The following is a 27299-nucleotide window of genomic DNA, read 5'->3' on the forward strand; positions in this document are numbered from 1 at the left end:
ATCCCGACAGAGGAACTCATACATGCTCCAGGACAGTGAAGTGGAGCATTATTGCCAGCTCTTTAGCCCATACATTCAAAGCGAAAAAGGTCTCTGCTACTTTGTTGGAGAAAGATTTTGCCACCTGATTTTAGAGCTGTCGTGTGGAAGTGTGTGTGCATGCATATCTGTGGAATAGACTACGGTGTGCACGAGACTGTCCAGGAGTGCGCGCGTGTCCACCAAACAGGTGACCCTTGTTTATGTTCGAACCGACGTTTGACGTTACATATCCCCTGTTTGTGGACAATGATTGCAGTCCACGGGAAAATACATCTATTGCGTGTTTTCCTTCAAGAGCACGTTTGAAGACAGAATAGTGGACACGCAGCCTATTATTTCCATTGGGCAGCTCTGAAGCCTCAATCATCATCCAAGTGCTCGATAACAGCATCCTGGAACGTACCTCCCAGTTCTATTTTGCCAAAGTGATATTGCTCTCTCGTTTACTCTGAAAAGAACACCATTGGATTTGTGTATTAAATGTACGGGATCCAGGAGCATCTGATAAGAGACGTCAGCGGATTAAAAGAAAGAACTCTAGGAGAGGAGATGGATCCAGTCCGGTCCTGGGTGCGTAATGTCGGTGTTGTGGATGCTAACGTAGCAGCGCAGAGGTAATGTATACCTTCATGTCCTGTGGTATTTTGACGAAATACACTTATCTTTTCTATTGGCAACTAAGCACAACATAAAACAGTATAACGCACGTATAAGAAATTGCTTTATAGGATGATTAGGTTAGACTTCTTTAAGCATGCAAGATGAGTCAATGTATTATGCACATGGTTTTAACAATTTCTATATCATAAACAATACTATGATCGGTAAAAAAGGATAAAGGTAAATGACAAATAGCCAACCAGATGGCGCACAGATCACCGTAACATAGCCTATAGAATAGCCTATAAAAGTGACCTGTGGTGCAAAGCAGTCAAATATAAAGTATTGTTGTTGATTATGCTCATGGCTCTTGTGTGATACTCATTTACCCTAAACTTATCCAGACTTGAGATGAAACGAAAAAGCAACAGGTTGTCTTTGGGAGTAAGTGGCCCCGGGCGTAAAATTGACAATTGTGTAGAAAAAGTCTATCTCAAGCATCCCTGTCTTTCTGTATGCTGAGTCCTGATTGTCCCGGGCGCGCGCTGTCAATAGCGAGTGGTGGCAGTGTCACAAGCAGCATGAAAGGGATACAACAAAACACAACAACAAAACAAAAACGCATTCTGTCACGAAAGTGACAGCACGGGCCGGAATAATGTTATTTTAGTGAGGATTCCACTTCTTGAGTATTGATTTGTTGGCCTATAGGACGCGCATGTAAGGCTTTTGACGGTTGGAATCTGTTATTTTATCCATGTTGAATTATCTACTAAAGATTCGATATCTCCATCCAGAAATTCTCTTATCCCCATATATTAGGCCTATAGCCAATAATAACGATTTAAGTTGATGATAATAGCTCAGAAATAATAATAATAGGCCTAATCATAATAACAATAACAATAATAATGATAATAATAATACAATTATGTTGGACTGTCTACTGAAATATTAATCACTTGACAAATTCATATTCGTATTATCATTTGTTTCCCCCAAAATCAATTAGTCTACCATTATCTTATTCAAAAGTTTTTCAAAACTTTGACAGTGTTTTTCATACTGGTTTAAAATGAACTTTTGTGTATTCTTAATGTTAAAATACTCCAGTAGGTTACATCTACAGGCTGTTATGATAGCCTTGGTATAAATTATGTAGCCTTCTTTTCAAAGGAGAACATGCAGAAAAGTAAGCATGCATACAAGGTAGCTTAACATTACTTTCAAATGTGTATTTGCCTAAATAAACAGTTTTTTGGCAACAGAACAAACTTTTGTAGTAATTTGAAAACCTTCGTATTTTGGTGTATTCGATTAAATAAGGTTGTGGCTGATGTTTCAAATGGGCGTCCGATCACAGTCTTTTCCTATTTTACATGTATTTTATGCAACCGAAACACATTTGTTGATTGAAACCCTTTTCAATTGGTCACATCATGAATATCACCTTTTCATAATACATAGATAGCAGACATAACTTTCCCTGAATGTACTCTGATGCTTCTTAACCTGTAAGAAAATTAGAATTTTCCGTGTTCTTCCAAGCCTAAATTATGCAGCGATAAAATAATGGATACATGTAGGCTAGAAACAATTATCCTATCAAAAGTACATTTTAATTTATGTCTGACTTTGGACCCTTTCTCCTTTCACTTTTCGAAGGTCAAGGATGAAGATCAGCATGAGTGCCAAAATAACTTTCACAGTAGACCTATAAGAAAAACGTTTTAAACTTTTTCATATTTTGCAGCGTCGAAAGAAACACAGCCTTTATCTCACCCAGTATAAGAGGCGAAGCATCAATAAACAATCATTGTTAATTAAGCTCTAGGCCTTCACGCTTGGAGCAAGACAAACTTTGACCCACCCATTAATTACATAAACACTGCGAGCACTTCATGCTATTTTTTGGTACATGTCAACATTTTGATTTCATTCCACCATCGATAATTCGCGATTTCCTAGGTAGGTCATGCATAGAAAGTTAGTCATTGAACCCAATGCGATTCTTGAATTGTTGCTAACAAATAATCTAAATGACCGTTTGTGAAAATTAAGCATAAGATGATTGCATCATACAGTTAGGCTATATAAGCTGTTTATTCTTACAATCTTAATGAAGCATTTAAATCAAATAGTCTATAATTCCTTTAATGGGTTTCCTCACATTGTTTGTTCAGTGAGTATTTTCAAAACAAATTTTCTCCATTTTGCCATTCCTGACTAATTCATGTTGCAATGTTAAATCTAAAACGGAATGATTCTGTTGTAGTCTATACAGTTGACCTTAATAAACAGTGATTGGAGTTGTAATGTGCCATCACTAGCACATTAGAGGCTGCTGCCTATATACATGCACTTGAAATCACTGTGCCTCTTTAATGAATAGAACACCAGTCACTTTTAATAATGTTGACTGATTTTGAATTACTCATCTCATATGTATTCTATTCTATACTATTCTACTGTATCTTAGTCTATGCCGCTCTGACATTGCTCGTCCATATATTTAGATATTCTTAATTCCTTTCCTTTACTTAGTTTTGTGTGTATTGGGTATATGTCGTGAAATTGTTAGATATTACTTGTTAGATATTACTACACTATTGGAGCTAGAAACACAAGCATTTTGCTACACCCGCAATAACATCTGCTGAACACGTGTACGTGACCAATAACATGTGATTTTGATTAGATTTTAAGAGTGTTTGCTATGTGTGACTGAGGATTGTGATGTAGTGTAAGTGAATTTCCCTCTCCTCTCCTCTCCTCTCCTCTCCTCTCCTCTCCTCTCCTCTCCTCTCCTCTCCTCTCCTCTCCTCTCCTCTCCTCTCCTCTCCTCTCCTCTCCTCTCCTCTCCTCTCCTCTCCTCTCCTCTCCTCTCTACAGTGGTGTAGCTCTCTCCAGGGCCCACTTTGAGAAGCAGCCCCCCTCTAACCTGCGCAAGTCCAACTTCTTCCACTTCGTCCTGGCACTCTATGACAGACACGGACAGCCTGTAGAGGTGGAGAGGACTTCCTTCGTGGACTTTGTGGAACAGGACAAGGTGTGTGTGTTTGTTTGTTTCAGTTTGTTGACTGTGTGAGTATATTTGTGCATATTTCTCCATGGATTTCTCTTTATTACGCATGTCCTCTGTGTTCGCTATTATTGAAATCAAATCACACGTCTCAAGTTAGTTTCCATAAGTTTACAAGAGAGAGTGAAGAAAAGGTGGTAGCTCTTACTATAGAAATAGAATGAAGATTTCTCTGGCTATTACAGCGAATGCAGCACAACTTTAAGCGGACCACATTTACACATTTACCCAACCCATAGCAGGACATTTCTATGCAACCTGTAGTGTACAGGCGTTTAACTTGACCCTCCATGTCCCCTATAAAGCTGAGCTTATTGAACAGCTGACAGCTCCATGTTACAAGCCTCCCTCCCAATGAGCTGAGCTGATGGTGAGCGATTGAAAACTAATACCTAATGACTAATTAACAGCCCTGCTCATTAGTGGGACATCACTACTTGTAAAAATGCAAATTACGCTCGCCTCTGTTAAGTTTTACCGTGACCAAATCATCAAAGTCTCTTTTCCTCCCACCCTCACATTATAAATACTGCGGAGGGGGGAGAAGTACATTCCTCAGGTCAGACATTGGGTCAAAAGAAGGAGAGGAAGAGGTGCAGAGTGGCAGTCAGATTGAGAGGGAGAGAGAGGGAGAGAGAGAAAGAGAGAAAGAAAAGGCGAGAGAGTTTTGAGAGAACAAGAGAGACAGACAGAGAGCGACAGGGCAGGGGAGGGGTACACTGCATGGTGGAAGCCTTATGCCCAGTGTTGATGGATGGTTTTGCCTTGTGGTTAAACTCGAGCTGGGAGTGTGAGGCTTGTGGTCCAAACTGGTAACAGCTCTCCCCTCGAGAGAGAGAGAAAAGAGGGCACTGTCCTGTCAAAGGAAGTTCAAACACGGTTTTGTTTTACAGACAGAGAGAGAGAGAGAGTGTCAGTGCTAATGCCAGGGCTGAGGGCTGTCAGTGTTTCCCATAGCGCCACACACACAGCCATGTCAAGGCAGAATGATATGACGGCTGCAGAGGAGTTCATTTTCTGCATGTTTAACCTGGCATCTGGTTTTGTTGTTATTCAGAGGTAGAAGGGTGATACGAGTATATAAATGTTCCTCTGTGAATATTTACTAAACATTATGTTCCAGTCTCTACTGTAAATGGTATATTTCTCTCTTTCTTACCTTCGCTCATCTCTCTTAATATGTTCATTTCTTTCTTTCTTTCCTTCCTCTCTTATCTCTTACTTTCTCCCTATCTCTGTCTTCCTCTCTTTTTGCTCAGAGATGACGGCTCCCTGGGTTATTGGACCAGGGAGGATTCCTTAGAGACCAGTTAGCAAGAGACTGGAAAGGGAAAGAAAGAGATGGATAAAATGAAAGAGGGTGGTGTAGAGCCAGGGGGAAGAAAGGATGGGGGAAGAAAGGATGGGGAAGAAAGGATGGAGGAAGGGAAGTCTCTCTGTCAAGGTCGAACTGCTGCTCACTCTCGCAGCACTACAGTCGTTTCCACTCACTGGAATATCCAGAGTAGGCCTACGCACACAGACAGACACATTGCGCACATGCACACATACGCACACACACGCGAGCTTATGCACACGTTCACTGTTTCATAGCATACATGATAATGGGTACACTCTATTTCATTTGATCATACAGATCCCACGGCTTTAGGATTTCACGTCAGATGTGCTGCAGTTCAACTTCTAAAAAGAGGAGCTAACTCAAGGTTAAGCACCCAGCTCTGGAGCCCAGTGCAGGGTCCCATCTGGGGGTTTGAGCCTACAACCCTGAGATCCCCACACCACTCCCAGGGAAGGATGAAGTGCAGGATTAGAGGAGCCTGACTCTGCTTAACTGTGCTTAGTGATGCCCAGATGTACTTAACTGTGCTTAACTGTGCCCTCACCGGTGCTATAACTGCATGACTGCATCTGTGTGTTTGTCTGTTTGTCTGTTTGTCTGTTTGTCTGGTTGTCGTCTCATTCCAAGGAGCAGACGGGAGAAAAGACCAACAACGGCACGCACTACAAGATACAGCTCCTCTACAGCAATGGTGAGTGCACCTTCAAATCATCAGCCATAGCATCAGATAGCAGCATGTCCCATTCATGTCAGTGTGAGAACGTGGCCACTCTGGTATTGATGTTCTGTGTGGTTTCATGTCTCTTGATTCTTTGTCCCAGAGACATTTTAGTGTCTGACCACTTCAGAGTGGGAGGAGGAACAGGTTGTCCTGAGCCGGACTACTGACCAAACACTATTCCGCATCTTAATGGTATGGTCATGGAATGGACATGATATGGACATAACCACTTCTCATGCATTCCAAATATGAGAGCAAAAAGCCCACTTGAACCCCCCCCCCCTCTCTTCCAGTGGTCTTCTCCCTGTCACTTCCTCTGCCTCTCATCCCACCTCACCCTTCTTCTAAATATCTATCCACTCATCCAATTTCTTAGTTTTTTGAGCCCCAGATTTAGTTGTGTGTGGAGCTGCTTCCTTGCCTATAAACAGGGAAACAAGGTACACAGTGCCCCACAGGGTGTTACAACATCAGATAAGGGATATGCAAAGAGATTTCTGGTTCCCATTAGCCTCCACTGCCCCTCCTCTGATATCGCCGTGGCACCCATGGGAGAGGAGATAAAAGACATGTACCAGAAAGACCCCCACCATACACACTCATACACATACACTGTACACTGTACACACATGCCTGCCTCTACACCCTCCCTTCCCCTTCCCCCAAGCCATATCAAAGGCCTCCAGATTGAGACTTTGATGAAAGGAACCCGTTTTAAAAGTAGTATTCTGCATAGGCTTCATAAGAAAATCCCTCTGATAAAACGTGGTGCTCTTCAGACGCAATTCATTACATCGACGGCAGCTTTCAAGGAAGTAAAACCAGTAGTTTTGAAGCACCCAGAGACCAAAGGTTCAGGTGTTTTCTAAAAGCATGCTGGGAGGCTTTCTGTCAGATCCCATAGCTCCTAAAGCCCTCCACTGCTCCTCATCTGACCTGTATGGATGACCCAGGGAATGGCCATTCTGGGAATCAAACAAATGTCCTGTCTAAAACACTCATATCCCATCCCTTCAGGATTAGGTTGTCGTTGTGAGATGAGTCCAGTTTAGTTTCCTTTACTGATTGTGTATGTGTCTGTGTGCAGGGGTTCGTACGGAACAGGATCTTTATGCACGACTTATTGACTCAGTCACTAAACAGGTAAGGAGCCCTGTTTGCCTTGACTGGATTTAGCCTGCTGCGGAACTCCTGATTACAGCTTGATTGATTGCACATGAAATCTAATTCCCCCATCACTCGCTCTCCCTCTCTCTCAGCCCATAGCATATGAGGGACAGAACAAGAATCCTGAAATGTGTCGTGTTCTGCTCACTCACGAGGTTATGTGCAGGTGAGCCACACACACGCACACACACACACGCGCACACACACACACACACACACACACACACACACACACACACACACACACACACACACACACACACACACACACACACACACACACACACACACACACACACACACACACACACACACACACACAAACAGATGGAGGAAATCATATTCTTCAAAATATCCATCACCCATGACTCTTTGTTTTGTCTTGATGTGTCTGACATGTGGTATACCATTTGAAAATAAGACTGGGGTTGAATGGGGTTGAAGTGAAAGTATAGCCTGTCTGTCTTCAGGCTTGTTACAGTGTGAGCCCCCTGCCGCCTTCTCCTGTAGCCCCCGAGTCCCCTACCAGCTCCTGTTTCTCTCTGGAGCATCCCTCACGGACATGGGGAGCTACGGGGGCCAGACTTCCTTGAACCTCCACTGAAACATGTTCAGGGTATAATTACCCCCCCCCCCCAACCCCCATCACCACCCCAGCCCCTTACGTTTTACGTGGACAATGGTCCACAATGGAACCCTGTTGAAACATAGGAATTAGAGTAGTTTCTCTGATTTCTGAAAGCTTTAGTTTCTAACAGAGTGCATGGAAACTATGCATAATGTGTAGAAGGCATAAGACAGTGTGGCAGCAATGGGTCAGGGTGAAAGAAGAGGGCTGCCGTTATGGTGCTTTAGTAAGACTGGGCTTCCTCACTATGCATGTTATGTTTTTGGAGGTATGGAGGTAGGAAGAGAGGGACAGAGGGAGAGAGCGAGTGACTGCTGGGGAAGTGGGGCAGTGACCCAGGGTTTGAGGGCAGGAGGGGGAAGGAGAGGGGGGGTTGGCAGGGGAAGAGGGGCTAAGACTGAGTGGGCTTTGCCATTGTTTAGCCAACAGATGCCCGAATGTGACTCACAGCTGGCTAATAACAGAGCCGGGGAGGCAGAGGGCAAGCGTCACAGCTGGGGAGTGAGGCCGTCTGACAGGGGGGCGGAGGGGGGGGGGGGGGGGGGGCAGAGGGGGGCAGGGCCAAGCTGGGACACGAGAGGGGTGAAGCGAGGTGTAGGAGTGGCAGATGGTTAGGGGTGGGGGCACTTTTTGTTATGCAGCGGAGGGGACTTGGAGGGTGGGCCGGGGGGCCAGCAGGCTCCACAGACAGGACTGCTGACGAATTGTAGGATGCCGTGTGTGTGGGTGTGTGTGTGTGTTGATGTGTTTGTCTGTGGGTGATTGGGTGGGGGTTGAGTTTGATTTCGAAATCAATGTGACAGATTGCCAGGCTGGCTTTTCACTTCTGAATAATGTCTCCCTGTTTGTATGGTCCGTTGTTGTACCTTTTCTCCCCTTTCTTTTATTCCTTTGTCTCTTTCTCCCCTCCTCTCCTTTACCCTTTTTGTTTCCCTGGATCAGTGCAGTCTGGAACGGTGGACGGGCCAAAGGAAAGATCAGTCCTGTCATGCTGGTTTGTTTCACTCACTGTGTTGTTGTGTTTTCTGGTTGTTCTTTTGGAACACAGTCGCTGTTGTGAGAAGAAAAGCTGTGGAAACCGCAACGAGACGCCCTCTGACCCAGTCATCATTGACAGGTAACAGCACCTGTCACCCGCTCACACAACCCTGACAACGTCAAACACCCTAACTGAGCCTGTGTTCCACTGTCTCCCCCTCAACTGTCCCTCTCATGCCTCTAAGATGTCCAGACATACTCAGATGCAGAAATACTCACTACTCACACAAACATCAATTCATGGATGCACATTAACATTTACTCAGAGAGAGAGAGAGGGAGAGAGATAGAGAGAGAGAGAGGGAGAGAGAGAGAGAGAGAGAGAGAGAGAGAGAGAGAGGGGGGGGGGGGGGGGGAGTGAGAGAGAGAGGGCAGAGACCCAGATCCATGTGATGAGATCTCACAAATAAGCTGTTGTCTCTATGGCCAGTAAGGACAGAGGGCCTAGTGGGAGAGGAATGGTTAGTGGGGGCAATGGGACAGAGAGCAGGGTGGGGATGTGTAAGGGTGATGGCGAGGTGCATACATGTCTGCATGTTAAATATGTGTGCAAGTGTGTACAGTCCGTGTGTGTTGTTGTGGGTGTGTGTGTATTTGGGAGCTCACCCTCTAGGTCTGTGTTGCTGTGCCAGATGCCTTTAACCCCATGGAGTCGATGTCCACGCCCCCGCGGAAATCTAATTAGCATAATAAAACATTCCCATCAAAAAAATGTGTTTAGGGGCCCCCGAGTGGTGCAGTGGTCTAAGGCACTGCATATCAGTGCTAGAGGTGTCACTACAGATCCGGGTTCGATCCTGGGAGGTGTCACAGCAGGCTGCGACTGGGCGACGCATAATTGGCCCAGCGTCATCTGGGTTAGGGGAGGATTTGGGTGTCCAGGATATCCTTGTCCCATCATGCTCGCTGGCGCATGCACGCTGACACGTCGCTAGTTGGATGGTGTTTCCTCCGACACATTGGTGTGGCTGGCTTCCATGTTAAGCGAGCAGTGTGGCTTGGCAGGGTTGTGTTTCAGAGGACGCATGGCTTTCGACCTCTGTATGGGAGTTGCAGCGATGAGACAAGACTGTAACTACCAATTCAATATAACGAAAAAGGGGTAAAAAATAAGCTAGATTTTAAGCTAGAGATATACGTTTTTTTTTTTGCATTGGATGCGTCTCAAAACTACACAAACGTCTTGGGATTCGTCTGAAGTCGGTACAGCCGATCTGCCAACTTCTGTCTATAACGTCCTAACAGTTTGGGCTACACTGTAATATGACCCCTCTGTGGAACGGTGAGACTCTCATGAACAAGTACATGTTGGTTGTTTTGCTCTATGTTAGTTGTTTTGCTCTATGTTAGTTGTTTTGCTCTATGTTAGTTGTTTTGCTCTATGTTGGTTGTTTTGCTCTATGTTAGTTGTTTTGCTCTATGTTAGTTGTTTTGCTCTATGTTATTTGTTTTGCTCTATGTTAGTTGTTTTGCTCTATGTTGGTTGTTTTACTCTATGTTAGTTGTTTTGCTCTATGTTAGTTGTTTTGCTCTATGTTGGTTGTTTTGCTCTATGTTAGTTGTTTTGCTCTATGTTAGTTGTTTTACTCTATGTTAGTTGTTTTGCTCTATGTTGGTTGTTTTACTCTATGTTAGTTGTTTTGCTCTATGTTGGTTGTTTTGCTCTATGTTAGTTGTTTTGCTCTAGGCTAGTTGTTTTGCTCTATGTTAGTTGTTTCGCTCTAGGTTAGTTGTTTTGCTCTATGTTAGTTGTTTTGCTCTAGGTTAGTTGTTTTGCTCTATGTTAGTTGTTTCGCTCTATGTTAGTTGTTTTGCCTCACAAGACTCGTCTGAAGGTCCCGCGGTACCAGTTGAACAAATTAATGGAAGTATACAGTATATGGACTGTTAAATACATGTAAAAAGTATATATCTTGGATATAGAACAGACACTTCAGAACAAACATCCTTTTTGTTGGGGACTGACTATCTGTTGTTCCATGTAGTTAATCTCTTATTCAATGCGTTTGTATGGGCTAATAGAACTAAGGCCAAATCCATTTTTTTTTATATACTTCAAGGGGTCTTAAAATTCTAAATCAAATAGCAAAATGATCCTTGGTATGACCTTCTTAAAACAATTCCACATAGCTTAGTAGAACCCCCCCTCCCCCTCCCCCGGCTTAGACAGGGCTTAGACTATAATGGGTTAATGGAGTGCACCCACCCTGTGAGTGTTTATGACACTGAGGCATGCGTCTGTGATAGTTAGCGTCTCTGCAGTATACCTGTCACTGCTAATGTAAGCATCTGTGTTTGTTAGTGACTGTGCTGCTAACACATGCAGATACTGTACACTCTGTCTGTCTGTCTGTCTGCCTCCTATGCACTGGTGGTCAGCACACAGAACACTGTGACTGCCCCTTGCACTTAGTCCACACTGTCCTACAAATAAAACCTCTGTACACAGTCCTAAATTCCTGCCATATATACTGTATGAATAAAAAACATCCCTGTCAGAATCATGAAGAGTTAGGGTCTATCATGCAATGTGAGGGTTCACACATATGTCTTGTCTGCAGGCTCCCCAACTGACAGCCAGTTATCAGGCTTTAGGGAGACAGAGCGTTACCTTAATCGGCATGTGTGAGGGCTTCCACGTCCCAGGGATTTTGGAAGTCACACAGGGTCTGCATGGAGTTAACCACTGTGATGAATGCTCTTAAGCAGACCTATGTACAATAGTTTTTCTGTGATGTCATCTCTTCAACCTTCATCGCACCTCTCCCTCCCTCCCTCCCTCCCTCCCTCCCTCCCTCCCTCCCTCCCTCCCTCCCTCCTAAAATACACTCACTTCATACATGTCAAAGATTTCTCTCTCTCTTTTTCTCCTCTGTTCAAGCTGGCTGGCTGTTGACAGTGTGTCTCAGAGGATCTCTGCTGAAGATAGTTTTCATATAACGGAAAAATTGGGCTGTTGTCTTTTGGATTTTCCCAGAATCCCTAGGAGCAGCTGTTTTTCTCATTTAGTGCATTACTTTCCCAACTATCCTTTTCCTCCATCTTCCATGGCTAAACCTCTCCAAAGATTGTTCATAAGTAGTGCAGGGGGCTTGTGAATTGGAGGATCTGTATCAGTGTGTGAGCCTGTGCAGGCTGATGGTGGTGCTGTGAGGATGGTTTTAAATGGGATCGTTGACCTAATCACACTGTGCCCATCCAGACCTGATAGGAGCTTTTCCCTCTTGACAGGCTCATGGATCCCTCTCCTTGGGGAGCAGCCTATTAGCAGCTATGTAATTTGGGATAAGCTGTTGGAATTTGTTGCACTGTGTCCTTGCAGAAATCCCAAATGTATTTATTGTGGGTTTGTATGTGTATATGTGTGAGAGAGGGAGAATGTGTCTGTGTGAATATGTACATTGTTTGTGTGTACATAAATTAATGTATGTTTCTGTTTGTGTGTGTTTGTGCATGGTTGTGCACTGATGTTTATTTATTTATGCATTTATAGTGTATGTGCAATTGTGTGTATGTGACCCATTGCCTGACTTTTACCCCAGTCACTGCTTGGGGCCTAAATGATTTGTGTGTGTGTGTGTGTGTGTGTGTGGTGGGTGGGTGGGGGTGTGGGTTGTTTTTGAGGGTGCAGTAATCATCCTCCTGCTCCCAGCCCCAACACCTGTTCTCCAATTAACATGCAGCGTGCCGGGGCCCACCCTCCCGGGGCCCACCCTCCCTACTGCCACCCTCCCTACTGCCACCCCTACTGCCGCTGAATCGCTCTCATCTCTTTTTTTCAATTTCTCTCCCTTTCCCTCTCTCTCAATCTCTGTGCTTCTCTCTCTCTCTCTCTCTCTCTCTCTCTCTCTCTCTCTCTCTCTATCTCTCTATCTCTCTATCTCTCTCTCTCTCTCTCTCTCTCTCTCTCTCTCTCTCTCTCTCTCTCTCTCTGTCTCTCTTACTCTTTCTCTTTGGGATTCTCTTGGATTCTCATGCTTATACCAGTGTTTCTACCAAATCAAATCAAATAAAATGTATTTATATAGCCCTTCGTACATCAGCTGATATCTCAAAGTGCTGTACAGAAAGCCAGCCTAAAACCCCAAACAGCAAGCAATGCAGGTGTAGAAGCACGGTGGCTAGGAAAAACTCCCTAGAAAGGCCAAAACCTAGGAAGAAACCTAGAGAGGAACCAGGCTATGTGGGGTGGCCAGTCCTCTTCTGGCTGTGCCGGGTGGAAATTATAGCAGAACATGGCCAAGATGTTCAAATGTTCATAAATTACCAGCATGGTCCAATAATAATAAGGCAGAACAGTTGAAACTGGAGCAGCAGCACGGCCAGGTGGACTGGGGACAGCAAGGAGTCATCATGTCAGGTAGTCCTGAGGCATGGTCCTAGGGCTCAGGTCCTCCGAGAGAGAGAAAGAAAGAGAGAAAGAGAGAATTAGAGAGAGCACACTTAAATTCACACAGGACACCGAATAGGACAGGAGAAGTACTCCAGATATAACAAACTGACCCTAGCCCCCCGACACATAAACTACTGCAGCATAAATACTGGAGGCTGAGACAGGAGGGGTCAGGAGACACTGTGGCCCCATCCGAGGACACCCCCGGACAGGGCCAAACAGGAAGGATATAACCCCACCCACTTTGCCAAAGCACAGCCCCCACACCACTAGAGGGATATCTTCAACCACCAACTTACCATCCTGAGACAAAGCTGAGTATAGCCCACAAAGATCTCTGCCACGGCACAACCCAAGGGGGGGGGGGGGGGGGGGGGGGGGGGCAACCCAGACTCTTTCTATCTGTCTTTCACTTCCTTTCTGCCCTTGTCTTTCTCTCTTCCTCTGCTTCGTGTTTCCTTATCCCTATCCCCCCCTCATCCTAGCCCATCAAATTTTGTGATAATTAGGCAGTGTCATTAGGACACCTACCCAAGTACAAGGGATTTTTGCAATTCCCCAAACGGCCCAAACCCCCTATTTTCTAATCTCCTTTCCATATTGTCCCCCCCCCCCCCTCCCAATCCCCTCCTGCTGCTCCGCTCCCTCCTTCTCCCTAATCCTGATTTGAGTGAAAGGGGAGAGAGGAGATCACAGCTGATCCATAGGGAGGGATGGCGGGATGCAGGAGTGGGGGTAGGGGGCTTGGAGGTGTTGGGGGTTAGTCAGAATGGGGAGAGGACTCTTTAAGACACCCTTACTCCTCTTCATATAAAGCACTGATCAGGTCATACTGCTTGCAGCGTTTACTAGTCTTGTCATTGTTGAATATGTCACTCACTCACTGACTATCTTATGCAATCGAGGGGGACCTCTTTGTTTTGAAGATGTAAATGATCTTTGATTGATTAATTGACTGATTGATTCCTCTGTTTTGCCAATTTCAAATTGTGGATTACGTTCACACGTGCCCTGTTGCTGAATGACAAACTTGTGATTAAATGATCTGTTTCAAAGAGAACTGACTGTATGGTTGTAGCATAGAACTCCATACTCCATTCTCTGATATATTCTGTTTGTTTTTACAGGCCTTACTGTCACAGCTTTTGCATTGTCCGGCTTTGATATTTTCTCAGTGCTTGTCTAACTTACATATACCAGAACACATCCCTGTGTGTGTCCCTCCTTCCTCCAACCTAAGGAGTTCTACTCTCTACTCAGAGACAGACAGGTCAGTTAACAGTGGCATTACTGCCAGATGACCCCTGACCTTTAGAGAACTATATGAGCGCTAGCCTCTGTGTTTATAGAGGAGCATGCTTTACAACAGAGGCAGACAGTCAGTATTAGTGTTAGTGTTTGTAGGAATGGGAAGTTTGGATTGGTTAATGGGAGGGGGCAGGGTTGGAGTGTATGACCGTGGTTTTACATTTGGGTAGGAGGTTGGAATCAATAGATGGTCATAAGGAAAGCATGAAAGATCCATTGTAAGGGAGGAGAAGGGAGGCAGGGGAGGAGAGAGTCCGGAGAGGGGATCAATGGCATGCACTATCTCACTAATTGATCGTGTTTTCAAGAGGGGTCTTTTTTTAACAAGCCAGCACTCTGAGGAAAGAGGAATAATCAATGGGAATTTTCCAATTTTGTCAATATCGCTTTTCCCTTCCCCCTTTCAAAACGACAAGCCATTTCACAAAGCCTGGATGCAAGAGAGAGATACATTAGTTTTCCTTTCTGTCAATGAGAACATACAAAATCCTCCTCAGCAAGTTTTTTTCTTCTCATCAATTAGACCAGATAAATCCTTTCCTATGTGTTAAATGATAAAAAATACTTATTATAGGCAGCAGTAATGGTTGTGGTCAAGCCCACTTTTAGAAATGTGATTAGAGCTCCCTTGCGAAGACTTCAAATAGTTGACCCTAAGAGGAATCCGTTGCTCTTCATCTTGTATTATGGGCCGTATTGATCTTCTACCCCTGATTCTAGTTATGTGCACGTTTGGTTGTTTTATCTGGCCGCCACATAGCAGCGAATGAAAGTATGCACACGGTTGCTTTTAAATCAATTTCCACTAAATTGCTTTTACTTCTAGAAAATCATTTGGGTCAATTTCTAATGTCTTCATTTAGATGAGGATTATTTCAGTGAATGTTCTGCACGTGCTATCTGTTGGAATCCACACGGATTCCTCTGGACAGTTTGACAATATAGCATTCAGATATCATTTGTTAATTTGTATCTGAATGCCTTTCGTCAACAACCACATCTCTATCACCATGCCCAAACCGGACGCGCGCATGCTTCCGTGTGCTTCTGTGGGCTTCCGCGTGCTTCCCCCCACACCAAATACGATCACGATACGCAGGTTGCAATATCAAAACAAACTCTGAACCAATTATATTCATTTGGGGACAGTTTGAAAAGCGTTAAACATTTATGGCAATTTAGCTAGCTAGCATGCAGTTGCTAGCTAATTTGTCTAGTCATCTCTCCTCCTTCCAGGCTTTTTTTTCTTTGGACTTTATATGTCGATTGGCAACTAACTTTCATAATAAGGTGCATTACCATAACCGCTCAGTTCATCTTTCAATCACCCACGTGGGTATAACCAATGAGGTATATGGGTATATGCTTCTAAAAGCCAATGAGGAGATGAGAGAGGCAGGACTTGCATCGCATTCTACGTCACAAATAGAAGCCACATTTATTTTAGCGCCTGGCAACGCAGACGCTCATTGACGCACACCAGCATTGTGGGTGCAATGACTGAATAACATGTATGTGTAAATGTATTTTGTGACGTGAGCGGTGTGGTCAGCATGTCAGGGACTGTTTGACAATCTGTCTGAATCTTCAACAACCACATCTCTAAGGGACTGTTTGACAATCTTTCTGGATCTTATTTTCTGTCTGTTTCTGTCTGTCTGTCTGTCTGTCTGTCTGTCTGACTGTCAGCCTGTCTCTCCCTTCTTTCTTTCCTTCCTTCTATCCCTTTCTCTCTCTCTTTTCCCCTATACGTAAGATATATCTGTGTGTTAGTTATGCTGCCTCGGTGTGCTGCCTCTGTGTGCTGCCTCTGTGTGCTGCCTCTGTGTGTTGCCTCTGTTGCGTTCTGAGCTCCTGTACATCTGTGTTGGCAGGTCCCTGCTCCCTGTGCGAGCTTGCCTCTTAGCCTCTCACTGTAATTTTAATGGAGGGGAACATCACCCGCCCCTCTCAACAGAGCCCCCGGGAACATGCAGGGAGCAGAGCTTTTGGAAAGGAACATTAAACAACTGGCCAAAAAAATGGAAACAGCAACCATTTTGACTGTGTCAGGGGGTCAAATTCCTCACCTCTCCCAGATGCCTAGTAGAAGCCAAATGGCCCTGTTACCTCATCATTTGTCCTCTTGGAGATGTGAACAGTGTCAGTTTTAGAGATTGTTTCTCACGATCACAGAATCTGTAACTCCTTTAGCCTTGGAGCTCAGAGTAGGATGACATGGTCTCCAGCAGCAGTGCATGTCAGAGTGGAGATCCTAGTTAACAGAACTATTGGCCCCTTCTACCACCACTACCTCCACCACCTCCTCCACCTCCACCACCAAGACCTCCACCACCTCCACCACCTCCACCTCCACCACCAAGACCTCCACCACCAAGACCTCCACCACCTCCACCACCTCCACCTCCACCACCTCCTCCACCTCCACCACCAAGACCTCCACCACCACCACCTCCACCACCTCCACCTCCACCACCTCCACCACCAAGACCTCCACCACCACCACCTCCACCACCACCACCAAGACCTTCACCACCTCCACCACCTCCTCCACCTCCACCACCAAGACCTCCACCACCTCCACCTCCTCCACCTGCACCTCCACCTGCACCTCCACTTCCACCACCTCCACCAACACCTCCACCTCCACCACCACCTCCCCCTCCACCTCCACCACCACCATCTCCAACACCACCACCACCCCTGTGTAGTCTGGACACCCTTTCCACAATGGTGGTTCCTTCCCAGACCCATTTTTTACATGTCCCAGAGAGCCCTGATTTTAGGGGAAGGAGGAGGAATCCTGCATCTGAAATACACAGATCAATGGCATGACAAGCCGTCCATACAGGCTCATCTCCACTCCTCTGGTAGCGTGCCATGTCTTCTAGCCAAAGCATATACATCCCCCTCACAGGCACTCACTGAGCCAGCTATAGCTACAGGCACAATCTACCTACATGCATATTCTATACATTCTCATTATTACAGCTACACATCTGTAATGTCACACACACACACACACACACACACACACACACACACACACACACACACACACACACACACACACACACACACACACACACACACACACACACACACACACACACACACACACACACACACACACACACACACACACACAATCCCTCCAGTCCCTTCACTTCCCTGTCACAGGCACCTCGTCTCCCTGGTGGCTGGTAGTGTCCAGTCCCTCCAGACCTCTGTCAGGAGCCCTTCAGACAGGGGACTGGCAGTGAGTGGAGACAGAGACGGGGCCCAGCAGCTCCACTGCACACAACACCACAGGCTGGGCCAGTCTGAGCAGCTGGCACAGGAGTGGGGGGCATCTCCTCCCAGGAGGCAATGAGAGGAGGAGAATGACAGACAGACAGACAGAGGGAGAGGGTGCCACTGTCTGAATTATCAAATACTCACTGACAGGTACTGCTTGTAAGAAACACAGAGAGAGAACACTATTCAGAGTCAGGAGTCAGAATTCATTTTGTGATGTGGTCTCATGTGAACCAGGAAGACCCACGACTCAAATACAGAAAGGAAGTGAACCATGAGTGGCAGATTAGATGACTGGATTGTGCTGTCACCTTTTGCTGCGTTGGACTGCGTTGGGTTGGGTGTCGTGGCTTGAACCCTAACACTCAGAACAAGCATATGTTGTTTTCTTAAGGAGAGCGCACAGAGGGGGAAGTCGGAAACGGAGCGCAGCAGAGAAATGTTTTGACAGGAAATGGGAATGGACTGCAAATGGGCTAATGTGGGTGAATGGGGATTTAGGGAGGGGGGTAAACATGGGGTTTGGAAGGGGGCTCATAGCACTGAAAATGGCCACACTCTCCATGAGTGGCTGGGACTGGGTGCTGTGTTACTGGGACAGGGAGAGGGGAAAGCAGCTTCCCATTTGTCTGGCCACTAATGGGTTTCACCTTTGGTAGGGCAGCACTCTCAGGAGGCCAGATTAGCATGATTTATTTTAGAGTACTTGAGATAATTTGTGTGTACATGGATGTGTGTGTATCAGAGTTTGTGTGTATCAGAGTTTGTGTGTATCAGAATGTGTGTGCACATGGATGTGTGTGTATCAGAGTTTGTGTGTATCAGAATTTGTGTGCACATGGATTTGTGTGTATCAGAGTTTATGTGTATCAGAATTTGTGTGCACATGGATGTGTGTGTATCAGAGTTTGTGTGTATCAGAATTTGTGTGCACATGTATGTGTGTGTATCAGAGTTTGTGTGTATCAGAGTTTGTGTGTACATGGATGTGTGTGTATCAGAGTTTGTGTGTACATGGAAGTGTGTGTATCAGAGTTTGTGTGTACATGGATGTGTGTGTATCAGAGGTTGTGTGTACATGGATGTGTGTGTATCAGAGTTTGTGTGTACATGGATGTGTGTGTATCAGAGTTTGTGTGTACATGGATGTGTGTGTATCAGAGTTTGTGTGTACATGGATGTGTGTGTATCAGAGTTGGTGTGTACATGGATGTGTGTGTATCAGTGTTTGTGTGTACATGGATGTGTGTGTATCAGAGTTTGTGTGTACATGGATGTGTGTGTATCAGAGTTTGTGTGTACATGGATGTGTGTGTGGAGCCTCCAAGCAGGCAGGCATGTGTGTCAAAGGCCAGAGTCAGAGGCCAGTTAGCAGTGGTATTTAGGAACAGGGGCTGTTATCTTTGGCTGGATGCTGGTGCGTATGGGTGGGGCAAAGAGGTGTGGGGGGTGGATAGGGGGTCAGTCAGCCCCCATATAAAGGTCTTAAATTTCACTAAGGATTTAACGATGCCCCCTGGCGCTGGCCCGGACCCAGTTTGTTTGTTTGTTTGTCTGTTTGTCAGGAATCTGGACAGAATTGATTTCCCAGGGAGGACTCAGATTTCTCTTGTATCCCCCCAGTCGTCCTCAACATACTCCCCCTTACCGCCTCAAAGCACCACATTTAAATTAGGCCTATAGCCCTATTTACCCCGAAAACATGCATATAGAAGTATTTAGAGAGATGGAATATTAGACGTGCATGCCATGCTACAGTATGGTCATAGAGTAATTATAACAACCTGTTACTGAAATGGGTGCGTTAGAGGCAGCTGTTTCTATAATATCTAGTAGCCCTTAGAGCAACACACGTCTGTATATGCATTCTCCTGATATCGTTTTTGATGGTCGTGTGTATGTGTATGTGTGTGTGTGTGTGTGTGTGTGTGTGTGTGTGTCTGTGTGTGTGTGTGTGTGTGTGTGTGTATGTGTGTGTGTGTGTGTGTGTAAATATTCTTGATGAATCTGTCAGGGCTGAGGGCAGGGGGTGATGTGGCCGCTGACAGCCTCCCAGCAGGCATGCTGTGCGCCCAACAGTCCCCCTGCCCTTCCTCTATCCCCCTCCAACCCTTTCCTCTCTCTTATTCCCTCCTGCCCTCCCTCCCACTCTCTCCCGCTCCTCTCTATGGCTCCACACATTTGCTGTGGATTAGCTACGGACAGTAAATTACAGCACCCTGGACCTCTGAGTGATTCCATACCGATCTCTACACACGTTCCACCTCTCCCTCCCTCCTTCTCTCCCTTGTGCCATTATCCAGTTCTACCCTCTGTCTCTCTCTCTTTGTCTGTCTGTCTGTCTGTCTGTCTGTCTGTCTGGCTCTGTCTGTCTGTCTGTCTGTCTGTCTGTCTGTCTGTCTGTCTGTCTGTCTGTCTGTCTGTCTGTCTCTGTCTGTCTGTCTGTCTGTCTGTCTGTCTGTCTGTCTGTCTGTCTGTCTGTCTGTCTGTCTCTCTTCAGTCTGATCTGTTTTTCTCCCTTCTATCTGTCATTTCCGTCCTGGTTCCTAGATTCCCTCAACCCTGTCAGAATTCTCTCCCCCTGTCTCTCTGTCTCTCTCTTTTTCATTTTACTTCACTCCTTCCTTCGTTCTTCTATGGTGTCACGCTACACAGCATTCTTTCTTTTACACGCCCCCCGTCTCTATTCCTCCCTTCGATCACTCTCTCCCACCTCTCCTTTCTACCTCCCTCCCCCTCTCCTTCCCTCTCTCTCTGGAAACAGATGTTGTTTGTCAGATCTTATCATTACTGGCTAATTAAGAAGACATCTCTTCTCATGCTGTTGTTGTTTCTCTCCTCTCTCTGACGTCCATCTCTCTGTCTTTGTTCTTCTCTGAGGCGGGTTTGGGATGTGCTGTGGTATGTGGGTATTTAATACTCAAAGGTGATTATCGGCTCATGGAAGCCTATTGGTTTTGACAGTGTTAGGAGGACAGTATCTAGGAATCATCGCTATGTGTATTGGAGGGAGCACCTGATACATTTCTGATTTCTGCATTTTGACATTATTCATGCTGCTTCAGTTAGAAATACCAGTTTTGGGTCATCGGTGTTGTGTGGGGATTGTAAAGGTTCTTATTGGTATGTATGAGACCTTCCCATACACAATGGGCTGCTCAACGACTCCAGTGTGACAGTTTGGAGAGAGTATTTTGAATCTTCATCCCATAGGACTCACAAAGCATGCTGGGAAAGGTCAGGCTACTGATGGGAGGTCTATTCCCTATCCTGGATGAACATTCACGTTCTCTCTAGCCTGGATCTCTCTGTGTATGTCTCTGTCAGTCTGTCCAGCCATAGATCCATATAACTAAATATACCTACATCTCTCTCTCTTTCTATCTCTCCCGCTTTTCTTATTGTGCCAAGTGCTGGACGCTGGAACAACATTCCACTATTTTAAAGATTCAACCGATACCATCATGCCAGCAGTGATGTTGTTAGGTCATTTTAAGACCAAGGTATTGCAATGTTCAAAAGGTCCACGTTCGCACTTATCAGAAGGGTCCATCAGCCCCCATCCATGTCCCTCTATTACTCTGTCCCCCCTTCTCACCCCTCTCTCACCTCACTGCCCCGCCGCAGCTGAGGCACTTTTGCGCCTGATGGTTGTACAGCACTACCAAGCTCTATAAATCTGCACTAGTGGTTTAAATGTTTGGCTTTGACACAGTTGTCAAGTTTAGAGACGGGTGGGCTGGGTTTTGGTCTGGGGCTGCAGGGGTGAGGCTGGGCTGAAATGGAGAAGGGGCCATGGGGGCAAATCCAATCCAGCGGTCAAACTTTAAAAGGAGTCCTCGTTCCCCATGCTCTGTTTCAGTCTGTGTGGCACCTCTCCAAAGAATCTAGCCGCTATTTTTGATACCACAGGTCTATCTGTGAGTGCTTTCCTTCCACCAACGCTGACGAATGCTGCCGCCAAAATGTGGCCGTTTGTTCTGACCTCTGCTGCTGGAAAGATACATTAAAACAAATAATATTTCACTAAGTGCAGGTTTTTCCTTCCTGTTTATGCCTTTTGAAGCCAGCACCCAAAGATCTTTTGTCACTACAAACATTTGAGCTAAGCGCACCAATTTCTCTTTCCATTGATTTGGTGTACCTATCTCCACCATCACTCAGTGGTCTTGTCTGTCAGTGTGTGGTTGTTAGTGTGACTGTCAGACCATGAAGACAGGATTAATCCCTGGATCAAAACAGCTGTCAATGAGAGACTAACATGGGCCATATTATAGATTATGACAGAGTGGGATTAGGAAAGGTGGGGGTGCTAGACATTTGAGAGGACAGAGGTGCATTTTTATTTTTTTTAACTAGGCAAGTCAGTTAAGGACAAATTCTTATTTACAATGACAGCCTACCGGGGAACAGCCTTGTTCAGGGGCAGAACAACATATTTTTTACCTTGTCAACTCAGGGATTTGATCCAGCAACCTTTCGGTTACTGACCCAACGTGCTAACCACTAGGCTACCTGCCACCCCCATAGCTGTGCACCCAATAAAATAAATCTAAAATAAGTGAAACCCCTGCTAAAACAAGTTGCTAAGGGTTGGTTTGTCGATGACTTTTAAACATGCAAGGCAGTTTGGAGAGAGAGGGGGAGTGAGAGAGGGTTAGGGTTATATAAAGTATGTTAAGTAAAGGTGAGAGATGTATTTTAGTACAGAAATCGTACTAGTCCAAGTTAGTAGGCTGGTGTGAATGGTCCCGCGGTGGTATGCTACAGAGGGGGTATCAGTTCGTGGAGGGTTCTCTATGCCCCATTAGCAGTGTCAAAGGTCAGGTGCCCCGGGTGTTAACCCTGGTGACCAGTCTAGCTTCCAGTCTGCCAGGGGACCCTGGGATCCAGGGGTATTTATTACCTCCTCCCCAGTTCCCCTCCTCCCCGTCCTCCTCATCCCTCCCCAAATCTCCCCACGGAGGAAAACAAAACACCCCCATCCACAACCCACTCCATATACTAATTGGATGCATATCCATACATTGATGCATGACGACCCATCTGTAGATTTCTGCATCGGTGTAAAATATTCCTAGGTCAACTCTGGCCTATCCAGAACTCGGCCAATAGATAGCCTTGAAACTTGACCCAATACTCATATTTTGTGCATATATTTCAAGTTGCGTTTACATGCATTTGAATGTGTACGTTTATTATAGAGTTTGTTGGGTGTATGTAATGTTTGTGTTTGTGCGTGTGTGTGTGTGTGTGTGTGTGTGTATAAGTTCATGTTCTCAGTGTGTGAGTGTGGCAGAGGAAGGTCCTCAGCATGTCAGTATGTTTTAATGCCTCACATCTGGTTTCCTAATTTTCTTCCCCTACCCCCCCACCATGTCAGGACACTGTTTTGTTTTTCCAGGGTGGGGGGCGATGGGGGGGATGTCTGATGAGTGATGGCCCCGAATACAGGACGTCAACATTCCCCCTCCTCTTTTTGTCTCTCTCCCTCTCTTCTCTCGCTCTTTCAGCCTTTTCTTCCCCACCCCTCTCTTCTTCCTTCATTCTCTCTGCCTGTCTTCTAAATACTTCTGACCTGTCACTCCATCTCTCTCTCTCTCTCTCTCTCTCTCTCTCTCTCTCTCTCTCTCTCTCTCTCTCTCTCTCTCTCTCTCTCTCTCTCTCTCTCTCTCTCTCTCTCTCTCTCTCTCTCTCTCTCTCTCTCTCTCTCTCTCTCTCTCTCTCTCTCTCTCTCTCTCTCTCTCTCGGTGTTCCTAGATAGAGAACAGAGCCTCTCCCACCCTGCCAAACTAAATGCTCTCCATTTTAGTCCTGTCTCTCACGGTTCAAATCCCTCCCAAGTATTTTATTGAAAGATGATTGTCATCAATGCAGCTGTCCCAAACAGAGGACCAGGCTCACATGAGATAAAGGGACTGTCCCACAGGAAGACAAGGCTGCAGGAACTAGTCCAGTTGTGTGTATTGTAGCTAAATCCATGCACCATGGCAGATCTAATAGACGGATACAGGCACTGATACAGCTGTGTCTAATCAGCATATAGATAGTGATATGTCCTGTGTCTCTGTGACATGGCAATTTAAGCCAGTTGAAATGAAGGTTGATAAATGCCAATGAAAGTTATTGTTAGGGGTCCTGTGCAGCTTATGTGCTAGCGATATGATTAAGGCCATATGTAATGGCTCAGCTATGTTTAACAGTTGCCTCAGATAGGACTGACTGAGGCTAAACGTGGTCTGTCTGACAGTCAATGCCTAGGTGAACATGGAAGAATGAAACAATTATGGAGTTAAGTTAGTAACTTTGCTGTTATTGCAATGTCATGACTTACTCTCGTTTTTTTCTGAACTAGTTTTAGTTAAGCAAGTTGTCACCCTGCGGATTGCTCTCCCCATGCTGTGAGGCCTGTGTTTAGTCTTGGGAACTGAAGCAGATGCAGACAAAGGGGATTTGGAGGCCTTGACAGAGATACAGAGGGGAAAAAACAGACTCCCCATGGAGCCAGTGTGGAAATTGATCCCAAGGCTTAAGACTTGGGCCTACCTTTTGTTTGTGTTTCCTAATCAGGTCTTTGAGGAGGGTCGTGGGGAACGCCAGTTGGAGGGGTCATAGATATTTCATGATTTACATTAATGACAACTGGACAACTCATAAAATATTAAACTTGCATCTCAACTTGTCACAAAAAGTTACCCCTCCCCCAAAATGAATTTCCTAATTGAATTAGTGGGGGAAATATGAATTCCAGTGACAGTTGGTTATGGAATAACCACTTTGAATATGAGAGGCAAAGCTGCAAATGCACACCTCTAAGCCACAGTGTAGCTAAAGGAGTTATCCTTTGAAAATGGACATTCCTCTCCACACAGTTTCCTTCTGACATCCAGATCACCTCCAATGCTTAACAAGTCCACCTCCTCTCTAGCCTGTGGGTGGGGAGGTGTGTGGGCGTATTGCATTACCAAAACAAAAACAAACAACCCTGATATTAAACTTTTACGACCACAACAGAGGCGGGGGAAAAACAGAGGGTCCTCGACTTCTTATTAATTATGCAAGATTAGTCTAATTATAATTCAGCAAATGAATGTGTGGCAGAAGGTGCGAGGCGACGGGGCTGGGAGATTTGCATGTTAAGTGGGCAGGGGGAAGCGGCTAATGCATGCTAATATATGCACCAATGTCTCGCTTTAATTTCAGCATTTGCAGCTGTGTGCGTCCGAACTGAGGGGGCTGAAAGTTGACTGAATGGGTTTTTGGGGAGGACAGAGGTGGGGTGGTGTGAGGTGGGTGGGGGGGGTTGTATGGAAGTGTGTATGAGTGTTTATAATGTCACACAAACAAACACAGTGAGGGAATGATGAATGAAAGTCATAGGAAAGGGGAAGGCCAATGCACACTGTCCACTGGGGATGTCAGCCTAGAACCTGGAGGGTCGTCGCTACATCTGGAGTGTGTCTTTAAAGGGATGTCACGCATCCCTGCTGTGAAGTCACCAATGTGACTTGGTGGAGTGAGCGGTCATTGTTGGCTGGGTGCACTTGAAGTGGCCAGAGATCCAGAGAGCAGGTGGCTGGGCAGGGAGAGGAGCGTGTCTGTGTCTAGGATAGAGCAGGGCCATGGCCACGGTCATTTAGCCCAACAAAGGAGCCCGCAGTAATGTTATAAATGACTCTGCCATGTCTCTTTATGGGGGTTCCCACATGAATTTGAAGCAAATTAATAGAATGTTCCCCATCATATACCAGAGTAGAAATTACATACTGAAGGATCTTCAAGTGCACTGTTTAAAAGAAGTATATGAAAACAGCAGAACATTATCCAATATATCTCTCATCGGTGGCTATGAGGCAAACTGGATTCAAATACAGCATAAACGACTAAGAAAACATATAAATCATGACAGCATGATGGATACAATACAGAGAGACCAGAGAGGGAAGGATGGAGAGAGGGAGTGATGGAGGGAAGGACGGAGAGAGGGAGTGATGGAGGGAAGGACGGAGAGAGGGAGTGATGGAGGGAAGGACGGAGAGAGGGAGTGAGGGAGGGAAGGACGGAGAGAGGGAGTGAGGGAGGGAAGGACGGAGAGAGGGAGGGAAGGACAGAGAGAGGGAGTGAGGAGAGAGGGTGATGGAGGGAAGGACAGAGGGAGTGATGGAGGGAAGGACAGAGAGAGGGTGATGGAGGGAAGGACAGAGGGAGTGATGGAGGGAAGGACGGAGAGAGGGAGTGATGGAGGGAAGGACAGAGGGAGTGATGGAGGGAAGGACGGAGAGAGGGAGTGATGGAGGGAACGACGGATAGAGGTAGTGATGGAGGGAAGGAGGGAGTGATGGAGGGAAGGACGGAGAGAGGGAGTGATGGAGGGAAGGACGGAGAGAGGTAGTGAGGGAGGGAAGGACGGAGAGATGGAGTGATGGAGGGAAGGATGGAGAGAGGGAGAGAGAGAGAGATGGGGATAGTGATATAAAGAGGAGGAAGTGGTTAAAGGGAGGGAGAGGCGATGTGGCCATTTGCACACATCCACCCCGGGCCCAACTGTAGCGGAGCTGTGAGGTTGGAGGTCCCAGCTCTCACTGATAAATCAGAATCACCCTCCGCCAACAACAATATTGATTGTCCTCCGCTGAAATAGCTCAAATCAAGAAATATTGGACACTGTCTTGGAACCAAGCGCTAGTTCTGAGCCAGGACCTGTTCACAAGGGACGTGGGGAGGGAGTGATGGAAGAAGAGCGAGAAAGAGGCTGAGAGAGGGACGGAGAAATGACCATTGAATGGGAGGGTTCTGGGCTGCGGGGCCAATATGAAGTCCCTCTCCAAACAAAGTCTCTCCATTACAATGACTTATATCTGCAGTGAGCTCAATGTGGGTGGGATCGGATAGCTAGCCGCCCAGCTCCTGCCTCTCTCTCATTTCTCCTCATCACTGTTGTTGTTTGTTTAGTTAGTAGTCCTGATCTCTACACCACGCCCATTTCACTCTAATTCTCTTTTTCTCTTCAGACCATTTCATTACTCCCTCAACTATCTCCCCTGCCTATCCCCTTTCTATCACTTCCTCCCCCCTCCTCTCTCCCTCGCTCTCTGTGATGGAATGTGTGTTCCTTGTGGTTGCCTTCTCTTTCCCGTCTCTGTCTTTCCCTCTCAGCGTGGGGACTTTGGGATTGCGGCAGAGCCGCGTTGCCATGGCAGCGGGCTATGTTGCCGAACTGTGTACACCTGGGATTTGGAGTCTCTCCCTCCTTTCCACATCTTCATCTCAGTCTCTCCATCTCTCTCCTCTTCTCTGCTCTAGTGGAGGCTATCAGCACCCCGTCTCTCTCTTTCCACGCTCTGATCTCCCCCCCACACACACAACGTTAATGAGACACATCCATGAGAAAATACACACACAAACCTCATGCAAACGTACATACAAACACTCTGTCTCTGTCCTCCTTTCACTTTCTCTCTAGTTGCCTTTCTCTCATCCTCCACTGTTCCCATGTGTAGGTTCAGATGCAGCATAGTGGGATACCATGGGGTCCCCAGAGTCCCCTGGCATATATCACGGGCTCCTGTTCACTTTGAAACACAGCCGCAGTTTTCACTGGACTGCATTACACATTTTCATCATTTGATTTAAAGTGTAATAACATTGACTCTAATGCTAAACTAAACAGCAGTGATTAAT

General features: G+C 46.0%; 1 protein-coding gene across 4 annotated transcripts in view; it reads left to right on the top strand.

Moving 5' to 3' along the window:
• The window catches only part of LOC139410944 (transcription factor COE2), a 36174-nt gene continuing 8875 nt past the window's right edge, over positions 1 to 27299 (top strand). Inside the window, exons 1-6 of one of the 4 annotated variants that reach the window (XM_071156632.1) lie at positions 1 to 656; positions 3535 to 3691; positions 5700 to 5757; positions 6875 to 6930; positions 7047 to 7120; positions 8631 to 8699. In XM_071156632.1, coding sequence (XP_071012733.1) covers positions 523 to 656; positions 3535 to 3691; positions 5700 to 5757; positions 6875 to 6930; positions 7047 to 7120; positions 8631 to 8699 — 548 coding nt within the window. In that variant the 5' untranslated portion in view covers positions 1 to 522. Of the gene's footprint in view, positions 657 to 3534; positions 3692 to 5693; positions 5758 to 6874; positions 6931 to 7046; positions 7121 to 8630; positions 8700 to 27299 lie in introns of all 4 variants that reach the window. The other 3 variants (XM_071156633.1, XM_071156630.1, XM_071156629.1) reach the window with 3 other exon arrangements.

The sequence above is a fragment of the Oncorhynchus clarkii genome, chromosome 6 (assembly GCF_045791955.1).
Source record: "Oncorhynchus clarkii lewisi isolate Uvic-CL-2024 chromosome 6, UVic_Ocla_1.0, whole genome shotgun sequence".
Taxonomy (NCBI): Eukaryota; Metazoa; Chordata; class Actinopteri; order Salmoniformes; family Salmonidae; genus Oncorhynchus; species Oncorhynchus clarkii.